General features: G+C 45.8%; 1 protein-coding gene across 1 annotated transcript in view; it reads left to right on the forward strand.

Annotated features, from left to right (window-relative positions):
- Positions 1-23,460, forward strand: part of DNAH9 (dynein axonemal heavy chain 9) — a 312,997-nt gene that overhangs the window by 91,814 nt on the left and 197,723 nt on the right. Inside the window, exons 27-28 of the mRNA XM_020280809.2 lie at positions 7,787-7,943; positions 14,456-14,560. Of these exons, the coding sequence (XP_020136398.2) occupies positions 7,787-7,943; positions 14,456-14,560 (262 nt within the window). The remainder of the gene's footprint in view (positions 1-7,786; positions 7,944-14,455; positions 14,561-23,460) is intronic.

Here is a 23,460-nt window from a genome sequence, read left to right on the forward strand (position 1 = left end):
CTCTGGGAGCCCCCATGCTACTCTTAGACTAAAACCTGGACTCCTCATAGGACCTGGCAGTTCCTCTCCACTGACTGCCCTGAGGCCTCACCGCCTGCATTTCAACCACACGGTCTCCTTGCCAATCCGTGATCACTAGGAGGTCGTCATCTTGGAGTCTTCACACACATGGCTCCTTCTGCCTGGGACACCCTTCTCCACCGGCACCTTCTGATCCTCTGTTCTCCTCTCAGTTCCATGAGGCCTTCCCTGACCACTCTTTCTACAAGGCAGCCTCTCCCCTCTTACACACGCCCAGAAGATAACCCTGAGAGATCCCCCGCTGACCTTCTTGCTGACATCTCCCCCAATCTGAAATGACCTCGCTTGCTTGCTGTCCGCATTGCCCTTTGGAGTGTAAGCTCCTTGCAGCCGGAAACCTTTGTCTGTCTTATTTGCTGTGACATCACCAGCACCTACCTAGTAGGTGTCCAATGACTATTTGTAGAATGGATGAATGATGTTTGAATGTCAAACGCCCAGATCATCAGCATAGACAGAATCAACAAGGGGAAGTTGACTTAGGGGCAGGATCTACCCAGGACTCGGTCTGCACCCTGGCTCCCATAGAGGAAGGAGCAGCTACTCTGTCTTTTGCGCTGGGTTGGAAACCCACCCTCCTCCCCATCTCAGCTTAAGACAAACGCAAACAACACCTGCTTAGAGGGAGAGGGAGCTCTCTCTGCAGTGGGAATGACAAAAGCATCGGCAGCTCTTGGGGGGTGGAGTCTTAGGGTTTTACTTGGCCTTCAAGTGGGTCCCACTAGTTGGAGGGGCCCGTCCAGGGTGGGTTAAGGGAAAACTTTTCTTACCTTTTCATTCAGCCTGGACCCTCTCAAGTGTCTTTGTCTTTATGAAGATTCTCAGCAAGACATCCATCATTAGCATGGGGGAGTCTGGTAGAGTATTTCTGACTGCAGTGAGTTTTTCTGCCTGCCTTGGAATGTGAGCTAATAGTTGGGATTTTTTACTGCTTGGAACAGAATAGTGAAGCCATTATATATTGGAACAATTTGATGAATGTCTGCCTTCCACTCTAGACTGCATGTTCCATGATAACATTGACTTTCATTTGCTCTCTGCTCTACTCCCAGAACCTAGCACCCTGTTCGGCACATAATAGGCATTCAAGAAATGCTCCTTGAGTGAATGAAGTAAAATGATTTCTGAGCCTCCAAATATGTACCTAGCTTCCCTATACCATTCGAATATTTCCTTCCTTCCACTGACATCTCAGACATTGTCATTCCAAATGATAAAAAGTACAAGACTTTTCTTTTCCCTGGGCCTTAGCACCTGCCTGGGAGTTAAAGAAGATAATTACCTCTTTTAGACTGAGAGTTCTCTAGTACAGAAATGCTGAATGCCTTAGAGGGAAAGGGTAAAGTTTTGACAATGAATTATTTCTGAAACAGGAATTTATCGCTCTTCTGTGAAACGATGCAAATAAGAACTTGAAAGGAAGATTTGCTGCAAATAATGGTGAATACTATATAGACCTTAACCTCGTTTGCACATGAGATGCTTTTCTGACAAAGTAGTATATAGTTGAATCTTTATACGGCAAATTCCACTCTCTCATTGACTTCCATTATTATCTCAAGAAATGTTTTGCCCAGAAAAAAAAAATTGTCCTCAACACAGAAAAATCACATTTTAAAAAGCATTCAGCCTTTACTGGTGTGTAGCCTAAGTACATTTAATTCTCTCCTGCCAGAAGAATTAATCAAATGGACAATTGATCCGTACAACCTCTGCACATTCATTAAAAGCACACCCGTATTACAGTACATCCGACTGATTATGCCTGTTTCTCTGGAATTTCCCACTGCCTGGATGGGACTTGAATGTATAAGTAGGTGCGATGGCTCAGCCCTTGTCACAGGACTTTGGCACAACACTAAGCTGAAGAACGAAATAGAAATGCTTTTTCAGGCTGAACAAAAGCAATTCTCATAAGTTGTTTCTTGACCTTTGGATGATCTCCACTTTACTTCTCTTCCCTCTCCTTCACACACAGGTACCCCTTTCTGCCCTGGGCTGTGTGAAGCACTGTTTTAATCAGCTACTTATCAGTTTTGAGTACCCCTTAATTTCTCAAGAATTCCTGCAAGTAGGTGAAATATAATCGATGCAAGAGTCTTTGAAGGTGATTTGCTGGACAAGGACACAAGTAGCAAATGTCGTGCAATTTTCTTTTTAAGTTTTTCTCTGATGTTTTTATTGGAGAAAATCTGGAAAATTTAGCAATCTGTAAAAAAGAAAATAAAAGTCACCTAGAGATAGCCACTCTTAATATTTAGTCTGTTTCCTTCTACATGCAAATTTTGAAAAATGAAATTGAGATCACATGCTATATATAAAAGATCATGGATTGCTTGTTTTATTTAACATTGTATTGTGCATGTTCTTTTTTGTTTTTTTTACATGCAAACTGATATAAATAGTCTCTAAATATTTTTCTAAAACACTTTAATAGTTGAATTGTAGTCTATTTACAAGTGTCCTATAATTTATGTAACATAACCATATTGTTGGTATTTAAGTTATATCTAAGCTTTTACTACTAAAATTGAAGCTGTATCAACTCACTTACATGTAAATTTTGACCAAATTTCTATTTATTTCCTTAGGATAGATTCCAAGAAGCAGAATAATTAGATGATACATACTTTAAATTGTTCCTGAAAAACAATGTTGTTTCCACCCTCATGAGTAGTTCATGAAAGTGTTCCTCACACAACACTCTGACCAGCATTAAGTATTACTGTTATATTTTTTTATTAATTTTATCAGTCAAAAGGGTATCTCACCTGGATTTGGATGCCCTTAATTATTCACAGGTTGAGCATTTTTATGCGTTTATTGGCTAGTGCGTTTTCTTTTCCTGTGAATTATTTATTACTGTCATTTCCCATTTTTCTCTGGGGTGTTCTGTTATTTCTTTTATGCTTATAAAGTCTCTGTTCATTTCAAGATCAGTTCAATAATCACCTGTATTTGTTTCACTTAAATTTGACTTTGTCGGCTCTATCCCATCATTTTTAATTGTTAGCATTATTTAGAATTTTGGTCCATCTTCTATTAATCAATTATTTCTTAGTTCAAGTTAAGCTCAGTCTTGGGCATGCCACTGCAGGCTCCCTGGAAGTGGATATTGTCACATTCATGTTCATTTCTTGGTCATGGCCACTGAACTGTGTGGTAGGCAGAATTCTATGAATGACCTTCCCATACCCCCCGCCCCCGCCATGACTCTCACCCTTGTGTCATCCCCTCCCTTTCAAGTGTGGGTAAAAACTGCGACTGTGATGATATCGTTCCCATGGCTGCGTTGTGCTGTATGGAAGAGGGAAATTATTCAAGTGGACTTAATGGGATCATATGAGCCCTTAAAAGCAGAGCTTTCTCCTGGCTGAGGGCAGAAAGGGATGTCAGAGAGATCTGAAGTACGAGAAGAATGTGATCTGCCGTTGCTGGTTTTGAAGATAGAGGAGGCCGTGTCCAAGGTAGGTGGAATGGCCTATAGAGGCTGAGAGACCCTCTGGCCAACAGTCACCAACAGGAACCTCAGGAGTTGAATTCTGCCAAGAACCTGGATGAGTTTGAAAGGAGATTCCTCCCCAGTCCCCAGATGAGAGTCTGGGCCAGCTGGTGAACCTTGATTTTAGCCTTATGAGACCCTAAGCAGAAAACCCACCTTGATTTCTGACCTACAGAACAGTGAGATATTAAATGAGTGTTACTTTAAACCACTAAGTGTGTGGTGATTTATTACTCAGCATTAGAAAGTTAGTATAAACCAACTATGCTTTCACCAACTCTAAGATTATCCAGACCACATTTCTGTGATAGCCACAGGCTAGTCATAGCTGAAACCAAGATGCAGCATCTTTGACATTTTCTTTATCCTCCAGTTGAATAACTATCAAAAAAAGAAAAGCCAGATTTCGTATATTTATTACCTCGAAAATAATACCTTGAAAGTGGACCGGCTTTCTGAGTTTCAGTGTACATTCAAATCTCTTGTCTCATGCTATCCTTATGAGATCTTGGTGGGGAAGATAAGAATAAAACCCCTACAAGTCATTTGCCCAAATAAAACTAATTTTAGCTCAACGTTAGGAAGGCCTATCAAACAATTAGAACCGGCCCACTGTGTAAGGGGCCACGTTCTAGAATAATAAACTGTGCCTTGCTGGAAGAAATGGCTTCATGATAATATCTGAAGGAGTTTGTGGGGGAGAGCCCGGCATGGTGAAAGAGTCAAACTGCCTCAACTTTGAGGTCTCTTCCAACACGAAAGTTTCTGCATTCCCACTGGAACCAAACTAAACTGATCCACGTCTGCGTTCGGGTTGGTTGGTGATTCTGGATCTCTTCTTAAAGGATTCCTTGCCGTTTTCACAATTGCCATTGTTTTTGAAGCAGCAAATCCATCAAAATTCCTTTGTACAAAGAAAATATGACATGATAGATCTCAATGATGCCTTCTTTTTAAGGCACAAAGAAATGTGAATAACTTGGCCAAGTCTCACAGACACTTCATAGTGGAGGCGAGGTTTGAACTCATCCTGTCTGAGTCCAGAGTCTTTGCTGTAAACTCCTATAGCACAATCTATTGGCCCACACGAGCAAGTAGGAGCAGATTGAAGGAGCTGGCTTGGGTATACAGAGAGGTGAATACTCTAAGAAGACCACAGATGGAACTGTGGAGCAGGGCTGTATCCTGAAAGACAAGGACTAGCCCAAGCATCATGGCAACTCTCCCACTGCACAGGGAAATACTGCTTATTTCTTTTTTTTTGCGTTTTTTCTCATGGCCTGAGTTAAAGCCCCACCGGCCCTGCCTTACTTATTATAACTCATCAGACAGCCTACTTTCCCTCCCTGAACCTCTGTCTACCCATCTATAGCATAGGGGGATTGGATGAGTTGACTTTAGAAATCCCTTCCAGCTCTCAAGTTCCAATATAATGGGGAGGAAAAATAATAATATTTTGATGTTTTCCCCCAAGTGCTTTCTGAAGATAATAGAAGCTCGGTAGATGCTCAAAAAGAGATTGACGCCCAGTTCCAGGGATTTCTTTCAAGGAATTCTTGAGTTTTTCTATGAGAATTCTATTTTTGTGAAACCTTGCACTTCCGGATTCCCCAATTCCTTGAGAGCCCTGCAGCTCCAGAGAGCAGAGGCTGGTGATGGGCCCTCTGGCCGGCAGAAGGAACATGGGACAGAAAGGGGGCGGGAGGGAAGGTGGAGAGGTGAGTTGTGTCGGGGGGTGAAGACTCTGCTAGTTAAAGTTGCCACCTTTCCTCCTGGGAGGCACAGGGCTGCAGCAGGCCCTGAGCAGTTCTGGAGGAAGCCCAAGGCTGGCAGAGGTAGAAGGTAGCAAACCAATCTGGAGCCCAAAACTCAGAACCCAGGAGGGCAGGTACAGTTAAGGCTGCACATAGGACTGACTCTGTGAAGATCTTATCTATGAACGTTTGGGAGAGGGAGGAAGTGTCACCAAATGGTAACAGCAGCCGAGGAAGGATAAAATGATACCCAGGTTTTCACTGTGACCCTGCCTCACCTCTCCTTGTCTTGTGGATGTGAAGGTCAACATTCTAATGTCAATACGGAAAGTGAGTCAGCTGCATGAGCCCAGGTGGCCAGGGGTTAAATGCAGCCCAAGTCCCCATGATCAGCTGAGTCACTTACTCCATCACACAGGCAAGCTGGCCATGGTGCAATCATTCCACACACCTCTCCTCTCTGCCTGGGGAGACTGCCTGCCTGGGTTTTACTTTGAAAGGCTGAAATAGATAAGGGAATTTTGCACTTAATTAAAGGGGAGGAAAAGGAACTTATTTCAAGTCTTCTCAAAACCATTTTGATTCTAGACTTAGTGAAGTAAGTAGAAACCCCAATCACCATCTGGCATGAAAGGCATTAACTCAGAGTACCAGGTCATCTCAAGACATCAGATTCAGAAACAGAATTAATTTTGGAAGGCCCCTGAGACTATCCAGACTGTATGCCAAGAGTCTATGTATTGATTTGCTAGATATTAAAAAGTTAGACCAATGACACAATTTTAACAGCTTTATTGCGATATTGAGGTATAATTTACATGCCTTAGGGTTCACCTGTTACGAGTGTACAATTCAATGATTTTTAGTAAATATAGAGTTGTACAACTATCACTAAAATATAGTTTTAGAACATTTTCTTGGCTCCATTTGTGGTAAATTCCTGCTCCCATCCCAAACCCCAGACAGATCTGCTGGCTGTCTTTATTTGTCTTTTCTAGACATTTTGTACAAATGCAATGACAATATGTAATCTTTTGTATCTGGCTTTCTTCACTTAGCATAATGTTTTTAAGGTTCATCCTCTTTGTAGCACGCTCAGTACTTCATTCCTTTATACTGCTGAAAAGTATTCCACTGCATGGCTAGACCACATTTTGTTCATCTTTCACTGTTGATGGATGTTGGCTTGTTTCTAGTTCTTTGCTGTTATGAATATTGCTACTATGAACAAAGGCCACGAGCAGGTGAGTACTGTACTATGCACAAGTCTTTGTGTGAACATATGTTCTTATTTAGCTCAGGCAAATTCCAAAGGGGGGAATTGCAGAATCACATGGTATGCTTTACTTTTAAGAAGCTTCCAAGCTGTCTTCCAAAGTGGCTATACCATTGGACCTTCCCACCAGCAATGTATGAGGTCTCCAATTTCTCCACACCCTCACCAACACTTGTTATTGTCTGTCTTTTTGATTCTAGCCATCCTAGTGGGTTTGTAGCTGTATCTCATGGTGGATTTAATTTGCATTTCCTTAATGACCAATGGTCTTGAGCATCTTCTTATGTGTTTATTACCCCAAAGGAACATCTCAAACCAACACCAAATGGAAATACAAGGTCTTTTTAAAAGTACCAGAAATAAGCTTAAAACTGAGCTTATCTTATTGTCATGAGTAAATAAAGTCACAGGAGGAGTAAATAGATTGAGTGATTGACCCATTTATTCACAGATTCACTCACGTATTTCATAAATACCTGTTGAGGGAGTGTATGTGCCTAGAGCTATGCTGTTCTGGCGATGAAAGAAAAAGCAAATGAAACATAGCCTCTCCTTCATGTACCTTATGCAGACATTTCTAGAAGATGTATTGATAGATAGCATGGGCAGTTAAAGTGGAGTAGGAGCTCGGCTGTGAGATCAGCTACTCATTCACCCCACTGTTGGGGGACCCGGTAGCACTTGTGGGTGAAGTAATGTCCAGTGTGAGTCCCAAGGGGTTAGTGACCATTAGCCAGGTGAAGCTTGAAGAGGGTCATCATCCAGGTAGACGCAAAGGGTTGGGGATGGGAGGGGGAGAAGAGGGGAGAAGCACGGTGCAGGTGTATGTGGCAAGTGGACACGGCTCTGCATGGCTGGACCTCAGGGTGTGGGGGTTTGGGGGAGGGGAAAGTGAGAAAGGAAGCTAGAGACGTCAGCAGGGCAAGATCAAGAAGAGCCCAGCAGAGAACCACTGATACCCTTTAGGGAGGGAGTGTCCTGGTCAGATTGCTCTCTACAACGTTCTTCCTGCAGCACTGTGGGGAGCAGATGAGAGTGGGGAGGTCTCTGGGCTTTCCTTTACAGAAGCCGTGTCCGGCCTCACATGGCCTTGGACCCCAGCCCTGTCTCCCTGGGCCCCAGCAGGGCCACCAGGGTCCCCGAGGATGACCTGTGCCCTCCTGTGTTTGGCAGGTGCTACATCACCCTCACCCAGTCTCTGCACCTGACCATGAGTGGGGCTCCAGCAGGACCTGCTGGCACGGGCAAGACCGAGACCACCAAGGACCTGGGCCGCGCACTGGGCGTCATGGTCTACGTGTTCAACTGCTCAGAGCAGATGGACTACAAGGTACAGGCCGACTCTGCTTTGGGAGGGACTAGAAATCAGGCAGCTGCCCAACCAGGGACAGGTTCATCTGTGCTACCCTGTGCTGTCAGCTCCCCCAGGTCCCGAAGCCCAGAGGAGGAGGCCTCTGTGTGCTCCTTAGTGGTAGATCTGAGGATCTCTGAGCCCTGGAGCTCATTGGCCTCCCATAAACCTTTGATGTGACAAGGAGGCACAACCCCATGGATTGCGATTCCCCTGATGAGCTCTGTGGCCACAGACCTCCTGGGTCTGTCTTTCATCATCTGTAAAATGAAGAAACTGAATATATATCCAAAGTCCTAAGTTCACTATTTGTCCTAGAAGCACAGAGAGCCTTGTGAATAGCTAATACAAAGATACTGTCTTCACATAAAAGCTAGATGTATTTGTGCTCTTCTGTACACATGGACATTGCCCAGATTGCCTACAGGAGCAGAATGTTCTACAAGTGCAAGTGTGATCTGAAAACAGACTAGATTAACCCCCACCCAGAGCAAGAGATGCCCACAGAAGACGAGTGCAAAGCTAATGTTGTTCATTCAGGCGCCCATCATTTTTTAAGAACTAATGTATTCCAGGGTCTGTGTCACAGAGCAAAACCAGAGAAACAAAACGCCAATGAGGTCACTTCTTAGCTAGAAACATTCTGCTTATAGCCAAACCTGATTCAGATTCTTTTTAAAAATCATGTGATAACAGATTGCCTCACTGTGTCATTATTTTTATTTTGTTATATGTTTCCATAAACTGCCTTAAAATCCCTTTTGTTAACAGGATGACGTGTAAATAAATTTAGCATGGAAAAAAAAAATAAAACAATGGCATTAAATATATTAAATATGTACATATATAAGCCATGTGATTGTATCGATTGTAAATAAATTGAATGTAGAAGTTTAGAAATTGCAAGATAGCACTTGCAGTTACCATGTATGGGACTCTTTAAATGAGATTTATTCTCTATAAGTTTAATAATTTCTGCAGTGTATAATTCTTCTGTGCAAAGGGCTGCAGCATTCTGTGGTGCCAGGTTTTCTCACATAAAGCAAAGAAAATGAGGATCCAGACCCCAAATACCTGTCTTCCCCACGGTCTTCATCCCCTAAATTTTAGCACAGTTGCATTTATTGATAAACACATCAAGACAATGTTTCTCTTTAAGTCAGGCTGGAAGAAGAAAGATTTTTTTTCCCTTTAAAGAAATAAACTAAGTCTTCAGGATTACTTTAAGTTTCTAGATTCGTCTATAGTTCAGCAATGGCAGCACTGCTGAAATAAGTATGGTCTCCCAAGGGAAACATCCTAAAAGACACACTCCTTTGGATGGAGACATGGTGTATTGATTGAAGAAACGCAGCCAGATTTCTTCCAAGCCATGCCTCGCATAGCAAACAGGAAAAGATGGGCTGACCCCACAGCCAGATGTCACTAATGCCATTTTACTCAATCCTTTCAAAACGAATCACCGAACCCTAACCCCACCAATTCCTCCAAGAGCGCAGAGTGAGAGGGGGAGCCTGTCCTTTGTTTGTTTGAACTGTGAGCAAAGCTTTGGTCACGTGGGCTAGGCTGGTCACAGATCAGAGCAGCGTCAGTGCCTACAGTCATAACGAAACGCACCAGACGGAAGGTGGTCCATTCCCAGACACCACGCACCCCGCGTGACCAAACAGCCCCGCTAAGCTCTTTGCAGACCTCCACTCCCCTCTGTAGACCAGCTGTTCATAATTATTTTTTTATCATAAAACAAGTAACCATGCTAATTTATTGAGTATTGCCATGTGTCAAACATCGTGGGAGGACACGAAAAATAGATAATAGATAAATATAGATAAATACATAGATGATAAATGATGAAGGGATGATTGATAGGTAAATCAATAATAGATAGATGATAAATAAATGGTAGACGGATGATAAATAGACAGACAGGCACAGATGGATGTAGTATAACCCCATCTATTTGGAGGGGCAAAAGATATATGAAATAATTAAGGGAGCCATAGTCAGCACCCAGAGAGCATAATCTTGAGTACTCATGTGTGCTCTACAACTGTAAGCCCTGGAATACCCCAGAGTAGGCGGCAGCCACAGAGTGTGTGGTCCAGGAAGACATTATAGAGGACATGAAACCCAACCAAGGCTGTCTCATTTGGGGGCTAGTGCCAAACAGGGCATGCAGCATTTTAATGCAGCCTAAGCCATTCACATGTCAGCTCTAAAGCCATGAGCAAGTTCTATCCAATGACCATCCCCCACCTTTCCTTCTGACTTTGCCCCTGAGCCCTCCTAACAGGGCCCGGCTGGGACAAGGAGAGCGAGGGAGTGAGGCCCAGGAAGGGCCGTCGTGTATTTTCCAGGGCCATCTCTATGTGTCTTTCGTGACACGGCAATGCATTCCGTTCTCGTCTCTCCAGAGCAAAAGCTAGAAATGGACAGGGAACCAGGACCCGGTTATCTTAGGGAGGACTGAGGAACAGGAGGAGCAGGGCTGCCGGGTTGAGTAAGGACAGGGAGGACTGAAGGCCACGGGTGCATCTTACCTTGAAGGGGCTGCGGAAAGACCCTGCAGCTTCTGCACAGGAGCGACAGCCCAGGGGTGGGACGGCAGACGGACCAGGTCAGGGGGAGACTGGGCAGAGGAAAAGCCTTTGGTAAGAACACTGCAGTCATTCAAACCAGATGGGGTAGTGGAGAAGGAAAAGAAAGATTAAGAGGCTTAAAAAAATAAATAAATAAAAAGGCAAATGATACCTGGGAACCTGGTGACACAAAGCGAGGAGTTAAACGGGAGAGACTGGGCTGTGTCAAGGACCCACGCTGTCCCCTCCCCCTCAGCCATCCTGGAAGGGGCACCCGCCCATTTAGCTCCGGGAGGGGTGGGGGTGCTCATGGCTGGGGTGGATACAAGGTCAGCGTGAGGACTTGGGGGAAAAGGGAAGGTTATTGCTTTACTATCAGTGCTGGTCAGAAAACCCATAAAACTAGCCGATTTCTCTGGAAATGCTTGCAGCTTTAGTGCTGAAATGTCCTTTATGTTATAGAGGCCATACTTTCCCCCTTGACCTCAGTTTGGAGAGGCTATTGCAGGAGCACCACATGGCTTTGAACCTGAGGGCGTTTGGAATCGTCGCCGGGCCTCTCTGCAGCAGCCAGCCGTCCCACGGAGGCTGCACGCACTCTGAGACGTCCACGCGCTTCGCTTCTGAAACGTGACACTTCCGCGGTTCTCCTCCCCACTCACATGCCCTGGCTTCTCCATCTCCTTGGCTGGTCCTCTGTCACAGTGTCCAGTCTGACGTGTGTGCTGATGGCTCCCACCTCTCTTCTCCAGGTTCCCCCGAGTTCCAGTCTCTCTCTCTCTCTGACAAGCGGGCGTCACCACGGGTGAACGCCCCACCTTCCTCCCCGCCACGTTCCTCATCCCATCAGGAACGAGCATCTCATTTTCCCCAAGGTCCTGGTGGAATCTTAAGACATCCTTGTTGTCTCCTGTCCTTCCTTCCCGAGCTCTGATCAGTCACCAAGGTCGATTCTCCTCTCACTTCCAGACCTTTGACCCTATTCCTCTCTCCATCACCCTAATCCAGAAGCTCCCCGTCCCATGGCGAGGCCACGCCACAGCCTAGCAGCAGCACGGGATGTGTGGTGGGGTAGACACATGGGGTGATGTAGGGTCCTGGGGTTCAGCCACAGGCTCACATGGGATAAAGTGTGGGAGTGACAGGCATTTGCCTAATGAAACTCTATTTTCTTTTATTTTATATATTGGGTTTCCATTTTATGAAAAGGATCCACAGTTTTAAAAGCTTCCAAAACCACTGTTAGGCATGGGATTTTTTTTTAACTCTTTTTAATTGATATACCATAATTGTACATGTTTAGGAGGTGCATGTGATATTTCGATACACACATGCTATGGGTAATGATCAAATCAGGGTATTTGGGGGATGCATCATTTATCATTTCTTTTGTGTTGGGACCATTCCAAATCTTTTCTTCCAGCTATTTTGACATATGCAATAAATTATTGTCAGCCATAGTCACCTTACCGTGCTATCGAGCACAAGAACTTATTCCTTCTAACTGTATATTTGTACCCATTAACCAATCTCTCTTCATCCCCCCTCCCCTACCCTCCTCAGACTCTGGTAACTATCATTCCACGCTCTGCCTCCATGTGATCAACTTTTTTAGCTGCCAGATTTGAGTAAGAACATGCAATATTTGTCTTTCTGTGCCTGGCTTGTTTCAGTTAGCATAATATCTTCCAGTTCTATCCATGTTGCTGCAAATGGCAGGATTTCTTTATTACGGCTGAAAAACATTCCATTGTGTATATATACCACATTTTCTTTACCCATTAAGCCATTCATTGATGGACACTTAGGTTGATTCCATTATCTTGGCCATTGTGGATAGGGAAGCATAGATTTTCATTTCTGAATTTAGTATTTGTACCCTTGACAGGTTGATATATACCTATGTACATACACACATAAATATGCATATATGTGTATATACACACACAGGTGGTGAGATATACATATCTACCTGTAGGATTGTTTCGAGAATGAAATAGAATAATCTAAAGCACAGAAACACAATGTCTGGAATTTACGTCCCTTCTTCAGAGACAGCATCCATGACTGCTCAATGGCTACCCTCATTCCAAGACTCCAGTGGGACTTTATCACTGTCTGATGTTTTGTTGTTCATTGTTTTCCTCACTAGAATGTATGGCCCATGAAAAGAGATGTTATCTATTTTGTTCACAGCAGATTCTTCATGAACTAGAACAATTTCAATACATGGAGCATACTCTACCATTGTTTGTCAAATGAATAAAGAAATCCACTAATTCCAGTAGCTTAATAAAAGGTGGGATGCATTTCTCCCTCCTTCCTTAAAGTCTGCCCCACATCCAGCCCATTTGAATATTTAACTGATTCTCCAAAAATGTTGCCTTAAAGCACGTTCTCTGCTGCAAACCTCCAAAGATCCCTCAGAATAACACAAGAAGTTTGTAAACAGGATTTGCTTCTGTAATTCAACTTTCCAATCAAAATGGTGCGTTTATTTTTCTCTGGACACGCCACTACTTTGCTGATCATTCTTCCATGATCTTTCCTCTTCTTGAAAAGCCTTTCCCTGCCCCTGCTAGCTACCCAGACACTCCTAGCCTGTGAAGCCATCACTTCCCATGTGTGCTTGGAAGCACAAAGCCCTTGTGAGTAGCACTACCCCAGATCTTATGACTATATTCTTATGAACTTTCAACTATACCAACATTTGCCTGAGTATATTCTGAAAAAATTGGGGATTGCACAAGGGGAAAAAAAAAACCTAGCCATATAACAAAGTTACTTTTTTGTTGCAGGACTTCTCAGGGCCCTTACAATGCTGATATATATTGTAACTTGGCCAAAGTGGGTTAGAGAATGTAAGCATTGTCCAAACTTGCTTGTCCACAAAGTCCTTTCTTCAAGGAGCATCTCTCAGGTCTGGGGGTTCCATGAAACAAACTTTGGAAAAATTTTGTTGTACTACCATCTTCTATTTACCTCTTTGGCAAAACTGATCACTCTGGAACACTGTGACCCACTCCTTTCCGAACTCCGTAACATTTGTGGCCTATACTATCCATTGGAAGCACTACTCGAGTAGTAATTTTCCTGATTTATTTGTATACCTTATCTGCACAACCTAACTAAAAATTCTCAGAGAGACTTAGCTGCCCTGGGTCTAGCACGTGACCCATGCACAGAGCTGAGAGTCACAAAATGCCCATTGAATAAATGAGCGGAACTTTTCCATTATTTGAATTTCCCCAGCATTTTAATGATCTCTTCTTGCCAATGACCTTCAGAGTGTCTCCCAGTAAGCTACCCCTTTATATTGCTCCTCGGTTTACTAGCTCACATTGAATGCCCAGAATGGTTTTTATTTTTAGGACAGAAATAACTTCTTCCCTTGGAAATTATTTCCTTGCATTCATTTGAAAAGATTTGCTTGTAGTTTATTTTCTATAGATGTTATCACCTCCTATTCCCATCTCCAACTCCCCATCACCCTGGGGAAACTGAATGATTGGGCATGGATTTAAAGATACAGACATAAACTTTTCCATCAGTACACTGCATGCCAAAGGCTGAGGGGGAAGGCTTTTTGTCTGTATGGTATAAGAAAAATCATCTTTTATTCATTTCCTGGGATTTTGAAAGCTACAGAATCAACAGTAATGCAACCCTGATGACATTTTAAAAGGATTTTCATCCAAGTGTCTTGAAAAGGTTCTGTTTGATCCTGTGACTTCAGTTGGAACCCCATAACCATCAAAAATTTAATTGTTCTTGAAATTTTAATACAAGTTTCTGACCGGTGGTCTGCAGGGAACTGGAAAGATCTATAACAAAGAAGGTGGAAAATGACTTAGACATGTATCGATAAGCCCAGCACTGTTGGTAATTTAATCTTTGTGTATTTTGTTGCAGTCTTGCGGCAACATCTACAAAGGCCTCGCTCAGACTGGTGCCTGGGGCTGCTTTGATGAGTTTAATCGCATCTCTGTGGAGGTCTTGTCGGTGGTGGCCGTGCAGGTAGGGGCCGGAGGTTGGTGGGAGCCTCGTGGTCTTTGTGTGGAGCACTGTGGACCATCTACATCCTCTTGTTTTCAGCCTCTCATCCCCACCCACTTCCCTTTCCCCCTCACCATCTTGCCCCTCCTCCACACTCTAAGATCAGGCCAAAACAGTTGCCCTGCAGTGACCCACCAAAGTAGATCCATTTACTTACTGGCTGTGGGACTCTGCTTTCTTCTCTGTGAGATGGGGACACAGAATACCTGTCCTATCTGCTCCACTGGGGTGCAGAAAGGGTTAACCAAGATGGCAGCGCCCAGCTCCTTGGAAAGGTCATGCACTGTGAATATCCACCAGGGCTTAAATTTCAGCTCTTCTGATTCCTATTGGCATCTTTGGACAAGTTGCTCCGCCTCTTTCAGTGCAATTCACTCAATTATATATTAAGCGAGGAGTGTGGTGTGAATGCTATTGAATGAAGTCATCTTTTGGGGTCAGATTTGATTTAAGTCTTTCAAGTTACTCAGAAAGCATTTATTAAACACCAAGGATATAGTAAGCCCTGTGCTAAAGATTGGCATGAAGTCCCCCAGTTGAATAGGACGTGGTCCCTAACTTGAAAAAAACTTGCATTCTTGGGATAGACATGAGCACTTTTAATGTTCTAGAAGCGACCTTGAATTCTGACTCACAGTGTAGGACAAGATTTCCAAACGCATGACTTTGAAGCCAGTCCTGGAAAGGCTGGAGAGGACTTGAATCAGGGTAAAGACCCCGTAGACCAGCAGTCCCCAACTTTTTTGGCACCGGGGACTGGTTTCACGGAAGACAATTTTTCCATTGACGGGGGAGGGAGGGATGGTTTCAGGGTGATTCAAGCGCGTTACATTTATTGTGCAGCCAAACCTCCCTGCTAATGAGAATCGTATTTGCAGCCGCTCCCCAGCCCTAGCATCACCGCCTCAGCTCCACCTCAGATCAGGCATTGGATCCTCATAAGGAGCGTGCAGCCTGGATCCCTCGCATGTGCAGTTTACAGTAGGGTTTGCGCTCCTATGAGAATCTAATGATCTGACAGGAGGCAGAGCCCAGGCGGTGATCTGAGCGATGGGGAGCGGCTTTGAATACAGATGAAGCTTTGCCCGCTGCTGCAGTGCGGCTGGTTCCTAAAGGCCACGGACCAGCACGGGTCCACGGCCCAGGGGTTGGGGACCACAGCCGTAGAAGATGGGAGCAATATAAGGAGGTGGGGGGAAGGGAATAAACCATTGTTGAGAGTCCATTCTGTACCAGGCACTTTCCATATTTCACCCCTTCTATCCACACCATGATCCTACAAGCCACTGTTATCCCCATGTCATTTACGGAGAAGCTGAAAATCAGAGAGGAAACGTGACATGCCGGAGGACTGGTGGAAGGTGGCAAGGTTAGGGCGAGCACCCAGTGCCCCACCATGCTGTCTGGGTGCGGATGTGGGCCCGGGTCTGCGTTCTGGGGGGTGAAACGCTGGAGGAGGAAACAGGCTGGAGAAGCAGGTCTGAACCCCACAGCAGGCAGGCAGGCAGGCACGCCCTCCTCAGCAGGCGACAGGGAACCAGGGAGCCGTCTCAGAGGGAGAGTGTCCCTCTAGCGGCAGCAGTTTTAAGGAGCGGTGAGCGGTGGGAAGGCCGGTGGCTGAAGCCAAGTCAGGGGTCTATTGCGGGGTCCTGCGGAGCCTCCCCTCCCCCTCCGGTTCCCCTTCACCAAGACGCAGCACGCTCTTTGCCAGCACCTGTGTCTGCGCCCCTCTCTGCCAGCCGAGAGCCCCCCGCTTCCCTCTAGGGGCGGCTGGTTTCGGAGCCGCCCTCCCACCCTCGCCCTGACAAGGCAGAGCAATCACAAGGCTACCAAAGAATGACACAGGGACAGTGGCGTGCCCCGTGTTCCCAGCATGCGCCCACACACCGTACCATCAAAAATGGTTTGATTCTGCCCTTGTTTGCTTTTATTTCCAAAGCAATATGCATGCGGTTCAGAAAAAGAAAAACGTAGCTGTGAGAGATTCTTTGGTCCCTTTAGTCCTCTGTGCAATTCTTTCAGATCCAGACAAAGGAATAAGGAAAACACTCAGCCTGACTGGCATTTAGGCAAGAGTGCGGGGTGGAGAGAGGGGCCACAGAAGGTGGGCGGGAGGGAGCTTCGGGCAGAAGGTCGTCCCTGGTGGGGGAAACTGGCTGAGGCAGCACCGTGCCCTCCTGCTGGCCAGTCTGCCCTGGCAGGAGCCAGCCTTCGCCCAGAGCTCCCACCTGTGGTCACCCTCCGGTCCAGCGTGCTGCCCCTCTCATGGGTAGGCTGATTGTGCAGCCCTGGGCAAGGCTGAACGGTGGTGGACTCGCATCCTCAGCTAGTTCACTGCCCACCCTGATCTCCCGCTGCCCTGGGAGGCGCAGGCAGCCAGGGGCCCTGGGGGTCCCTTCACTCACTCCTCCTCCAGGGCGGTCAGTCTTTCCACCTCTCACACCCGACGGCCGCTTGGTTCTCCCACCCACTGACTCTTGTCCAAACTGCTCCTTGGCAAAGCTCTCGCAAGTTGCCCAAATGCGAGGTTCTTCTCTAGTTTCCAGTGCTCAGATACGGTTTGCCCTTTCTTTAGGCTTGCTCTGTTCAGCATGAGTTAGTGGAGGAAGGAAAAACATATGGTCGGCCCAAACACTCTGTCAGACTGAAACTCTTGACTAGCTTGGCTTGGAAAAGTGGATTGTGCACACCTCAGCGGCGGCACGTTGGTGTAGCTTGAAATGGCCTGTGATGGGAACATTTCCACCATGAAAACTAGTGAAATTCTACAAATCAGGGGCATTTTTGTTTTCCTGGAGAGCCAGTTATTAAACATTTACCAGCACACACCTCTGCCTTGCGAGGATGTGAGCTTGGTGTTGCCGGATCTTTTAAATTTTAAAGAGAAACTGAACATCCAGGTTTTTATAAGAACTCAAGCACGTTTTCTGGCTGCTTCCACCTTTAGGTGGTCCCTTCAAAACCTGGAAGTAGGCATGAGGCCCTGTGAGTTCTGTGTAAACTCTGAGTACTAATCCATTCTGGGGCATGAGATGTAGAGTGGAAGACATAAATAAACCTTTCTCAGAGTACCGACTCTAGGCCCGGAATTGTTCAGAAAATCAGGAGAGAAGCCAAGGCTTTTCACCACTGTAGCCACTGGAAACAATTTTGTTTCCTTCCATTTTAACTCATAATTACACTGTGTACTTGGAGTTTTTCTCCATACCTCTTCCACTGCAGATATTTGGTGGCTATCTTCTTCCATGGTTTTATTCCCTTGCCTATTATCCTCTGTAGTTCCCACTCACCTTCGTGTCTACCTCTTCCATCTTTCCTTCTGTGATTTTCTGCACTCTCTGGCTGCTGGCCACAAAGATTTTGGAGGCCATTTCCTGTTCTCACTGGTCAGGCTGTACTGCTGAGCTGTGCTCACTGCAGTCCAGGACCATTCATCATGAATAATTGCACACACGGGTGTCCTGGTGTAGTAGTGATCAGGGCTAGGGGGTGGCCAAAAATCTGTCTCATGGTGTGTCCCCCAAGGAGCCCTGAGGAAGATCAGACGGGGATCAGTGAGAGCTGCATGGGGGTCCACATAAAGCCCATCTTTGGCTCCAGAGATTGAGCAAGCTCCACGTGCAGTTGGGATTTTAAATATGAGTTCTTGCACGGTGGGGTTAGCCTGGCAGTGGGGTGGGATGTGGTTAAGTGTGTGGGCTCTGAAATCAGACCGCCAGTGTTTCACTCTGGCTCTGACACTAGATGGGTGACCTTGGGCAAGTCCATATCTCAAGTTCCACATCTGTAAAGGGAGCTAATAATAATACCTACTTGAGGCCATTGTAATAACTTCCAAATGAGTTAATTGCCTAAAGCACTCAAACCAAAGTACTACAGACAGTAGGCATTCAATAAGTAGTATGATGACGATAAAGGTAGTGGTGATGTTAGTGGGGATAATAGTGATGATGATGATAAAGGTGGTGGTGATTATGATGATGGTGGAGATGGTGATGATGGTGGTAATGACGATGATGCCAGTGATGTTGATGATTATGTTGTTGTTAATGATGATGGTGGTGATGATGATGTTGGCGGTGATGGTGATGATGGTGGTGGTGATGGTCATGATTATGATGGTATAAATGATGATAGTGGCGATGGTGACGATGGTAGTGGTGGTGATGATGGTGGTGGTGGTGACAGTTATGATGGTGTTAATGATGATGATGGTGGTGGTGATGGTGATGGTGGTGGTGATGGTGGTGATGATGGTGGTGATGATGGTGGTGGTGATGATGGTGGTGATGGTGGTGGTGATGGTGGTGATGGTGACGGTTATGATGGTGTAAATGATGATGGTGGTGTTGATGATGATGGTGGTGATGATGGTAGTGGTGGTGATGATGATGGTGATGGTAATGGTTATGATGGTGTTAATGATGATGGTGGCACTGATGATGATGGTGGTGATAGTGATGGTGATGATGGTAGTGGTGGTGGTGATGGTGGTGATGGTAATGGTTATGATGGTGTTAATGATGATGGTGGCACTGATGATGATGGTGGTAATGGTGGTAGTGATGGTGGTGGTGGTGGTGATGGTGGAGATGGTGACGGTGACAGTTATGATGGTGTTAATGATGATGGTGGCGCTGATGATGATGGTGGTGATGGTGATGGTGATGATGGTGGTGGTGGTGGTGGAGATGGTGACGGTGAAGGTTATGATGGTGTTAATGATGATGGTGGCACTGATGATGACGGTGGTAATGGTGGTGGTGATGGTGGTGGTGATGGTGATGGTGGTGGTGATGGTGATGGTGATGGTTATGATGGTGTTAATGATGATGGTGGTGGTGATGATGGTGGTGATGGTAATGGTTATGATGGTGTTAATGATGATGGTGGCGCTGATGATGATGGTGGTGATGGTGATGGTGATGGTGATGATGGTGGTGGTGGTGGTGGTGGTGATAGTGGTGATGGTGATGATTATGATGGTGTTAATGATGATGGTGATGGTGATGATGATAGTAGTGATAATGGTGCTGGCCGTGGTGATGAGGATGACTACTGTCGTTACTGTCTGACCACTGCAGAAAATGGGTTGGAGAGAGGTATAGGACTGGTACACACAGGGCAGGGAAGGAGGGTTTGCTCCCTGGTCTCACAGATCTCTGTGTCCTTCATTCCATCTCAGCTGGACCGGGCTCGAGCTGCCTTCCCAGACTTCACAGTGTACTACCGATGAGGCAATGCCCAGCAGTCATTGCCCCCCTGCATAGTAGATAAACACTGAATTCACCTTTTTGCGAAACTGCCCAAATCGAGGTCAGTAATGGGTTCTCTAAGATCAGTTCATTCCCTTTTATTTCTGGAATTAAGTGAAATAAGTTCAGTCTGGAATTCCCTGATGCAGGAACCCACCCATAGGAGATGTTTCTCAAGAAAGCGATCTGACAACAGCCTGGGCCAAATCTGAGCTGGTAACATTTAAAATCATGTACCCATCCAAGGAGAAAATTGCACTTAATTATTCACATGGTAATCCAGGCTGGCATATTGGTTCAGAAGCCACACCAGCTGCCGACATTTCTCCATCGCCCTCCCCCTCCTCCTCTCTGCTCCTCGCCCGTCTGTGCTCCTCTTCCAGTAACTTCTACAGAAGTGATTATGCTGCTGGCCTGGTGCCTTTGCCTCTGGATAGTCTCGTGTCTCTGTCAGACTGGTCAAGCAGAACGGCGCATCCACTCGGGAAAAACCTCGGTGCGGCAATTCCAAGAGAAATTACTCTGCTATTTTTTTTATTTCGACATATTATGAGGGTACAGATTTTAAGGTTTCAATATTTTTTAAATGTATAAGGTACTATTAATACTTACCTGTGTCCAGAATCTTTCCATTACTATTGCAATCAGCTCTTAGGCTTTGAATTATCTGGGCCTGGGTACAAAAGCCACCAAGGCACACCCCATCACCCTGTACCTCCAGGCCCCTGTCCCCATCCACACTCTCTGGCCAGGTGTCTCCTCCCCCTTTCTTCTCTTCCCTGTGGCACAAGCCCCACAGCAGGCTGGGCTGAGGCAGGAAACGGGTCGAAGTGGAAGATCACTGAGCAAGGACTTGGGAGCCCACCGTGGGAGGGCTTCAAGCACTTCGAGCACCAAACGCATGCTCCAGTCTCAGAGCCAAGGGAGCCTCCCAGGTAGCACCCCTTTATAGCAAGGGTCCTCAAACTTTTTAAACAGGGGGCCAGTTCACTGTCCCTCAGACCATTGGAGAGTGCACATTGTGGGCCCGGGACAAGTCGGCTGCTAAGTAGGACAGACAGCGGTGGCAAAAACACCCGACAGGCTGGGTAAATGTCCTTGGCGGGCAGCATGTGGCCCACGGGCCGTAGTTTGAGGACTCCTGCTTTATAGAGAAGCTTGAGGTCTAATGTAAAAAATAAAAAATTTTAAAAAGTGGTAAGTGGGTTGCACTTCCTGAAGGCAGCAGACTCCAATCTGCTGTTGCAGAGAGAAGCTGGAGCGAGCCAGGCAGGGCGTTAACGACACATGGCATTTGGGGCAAAGGCTTGAAAAGAAAATGACCACAGTGGACTCCAGGATGGGCACTCCCCTGGGATGGAAGGGCCAAGCTAGAGGGGTGTGGAGAAGATGCCGAGAGCTTGGGGCTAGCCTAGGACCTCCTTAAAGTGTACCACCTGCACAGAGATAGCAGGACCTTAACGCATCACCCAGTGAGTCAGACGCAAGGCCCTAGCCTGAGTGGGAGGAGACGGGGACAGAACCCTGTGTGGTCACCTGTGATCTGTGACAAGCACACAGCCCTGCGCAGGTAACAGGGTTGATCATTTTAAATCAGGGCTGGCCTGCAACATACAGAAGTAAAACCTGTGCAAATTATCTAAATTGTAAGTCAAAAAGTAAATTCCATAAGGGTCATAAAGCCTGGGAAGAGACAGAGAACCCATCTGGCTGAGGGACGATTGTGGGTCATGAAATCAGTATGGGGTGGTGTGGTCCGGTGGCAAGAACACTTAATTGGCTGTCAGGTGCCCAGAGAGGGGACAGCAGAGGGTGCCCAGCGTGGATGGCATCATCTAGCGTCATGCTACTCAAACCATGGGCCAGCAGCATCAGCATTCACTGGGAGCTTGTCAGAACCAGAATGGCCTGGTTAATTCTGAAAAATGGTAATGTGCTGTCTCCACCCCTAAAAGATGTTGATTTGATTGGTGTGGGGTAGGACCTGGACATTGATATTTTTATAAAACTTTCCACATGGTTCACGTGTTCAGAGAAATAAGGAAAAACATCCTTAGGGACTGCAGAGTTTGGATTCACATCATTACCCCCAAGACTGAGCCCCGCTGGGCCCAGTGAGTGCTCTGCAGGGACAAGGCCTGTCCAGGCCAGGCAGAGCTGAAGGAGGTGAGGGACACAGGCTCCTCTGCAAAAGGGAGATGGTCAGTATACAGCTATGAGTGGGGCCACCTGGGCAGTAGCAGGGATGAGTCAAAAATCTAAGAATTGACTGGACTAAAAAAAAAAAAAAAGAATTGACTGGACTCCAGTGGCTCTCAAATTGGAGCATGCACCAAAATCACCTGCAAGGCTTGTTAAGATACACCTTGGTGAACTCCACCCCCCAAATTTCTGATTGATCCATCTTGGGTGGGGTTAAGAATTTGCATGGGAACTTGTTTAGACCCAAGGACACATGCTGTGGGGTGGTGGACAGGTCATTTATATCTTCTTGGCCTCAGAGTCCTCATTGAAAAAATGTTTGGTCTACACCAGGGCTCATCAACCTCAAAACTATTGATGCTTTGGGCTGATAATTGTTCGCTGTGAAGATCTGCCTGTGCATTGTAGGGTGCTGAGTGTCCCTGGCCTCTACCCACTAGCTGCCAGCAGCAACCTCCCCCTTCTTTGTGACAACAAAAATGTCTCCAGACATGGCCATATGTCCCCTGGGAGTGAGGGGTGTAAACTCGTCCCCAGTTGAGAACACTGGTTCCTACATAGCTTTCCTTTTTTTTTTTTTTTTTTTTTTTTTTTGAGACAGAGTATCACTTCGTTGCCCAGTCTAGAGTGAGTGCCATGGGGTCAGCTTAGCTCACAGCAACCTCAAGCTCCTGGGCTCAAGTGATCCTCCTGCCTCAGCCTCCCGAGTAGCTGGGACTACAGGTATGCACCACCATGCCCAGCTAATTTTTTCTATATATTTTTAGTTGGCCAATTAATTTCTTTCTATTTTAGTAGAGATGAGGTCTCGCTCTTGCTCAGGCTGGTTTCAAACTCCTGACCTTGAGCGTTCCACCCACCTCGGCCTCCCAGAGTGCTAGGATTACAGGTGTGAGCCACCGTGCCTGACCAGCTTTCCATTTTCATTTGTCTGTTTTCTTTAAAAATTGGTGGCAAAAGCATCTTTTATTATTTTATGGAAACTATGTCTCTAAATTATCACAAACATGATCATTTTCAGAGCAAGACAGATTACTCTGAAAATGTATATATTTGATAAGAATCTGGTATATGGCCGGCACAGTGCTCCTTCTGGTACAAGCAGGTTTGGGAGAAGAGGCTAAAAGCATGTGCTTTGGTACCAAATTGCCTGGCTTTAACTTGGGTTGCCCCACTAACCAACCACTGGGTATCAGGCAAGTTTCTCTCTCTCTCTCTCTCTCTCTCTCTCTCTCTCTCTTTATTCTGAATCAATTTCAGATTTATAGAAAAGTTGTAAAAATAGTAATAGTATAGACTTTCGATATTTCCCTCCCTTACCTTCCCCTAATGGTAACATCTTACATAAACATAGGACAGTTTGTTTACTGCCTTCTGCCTCAGTTTCCTCATTTGCAAAATGAA

This window comes from Microcebus murinus, chromosome 18, assembly GCF_040939455.1.
Source record: "Microcebus murinus isolate Inina chromosome 18, M.murinus_Inina_mat1.0, whole genome shotgun sequence".
NCBI lineage: Eukaryota > Metazoa > Chordata > Mammalia > Primates > Cheirogaleidae > Microcebus > Microcebus murinus.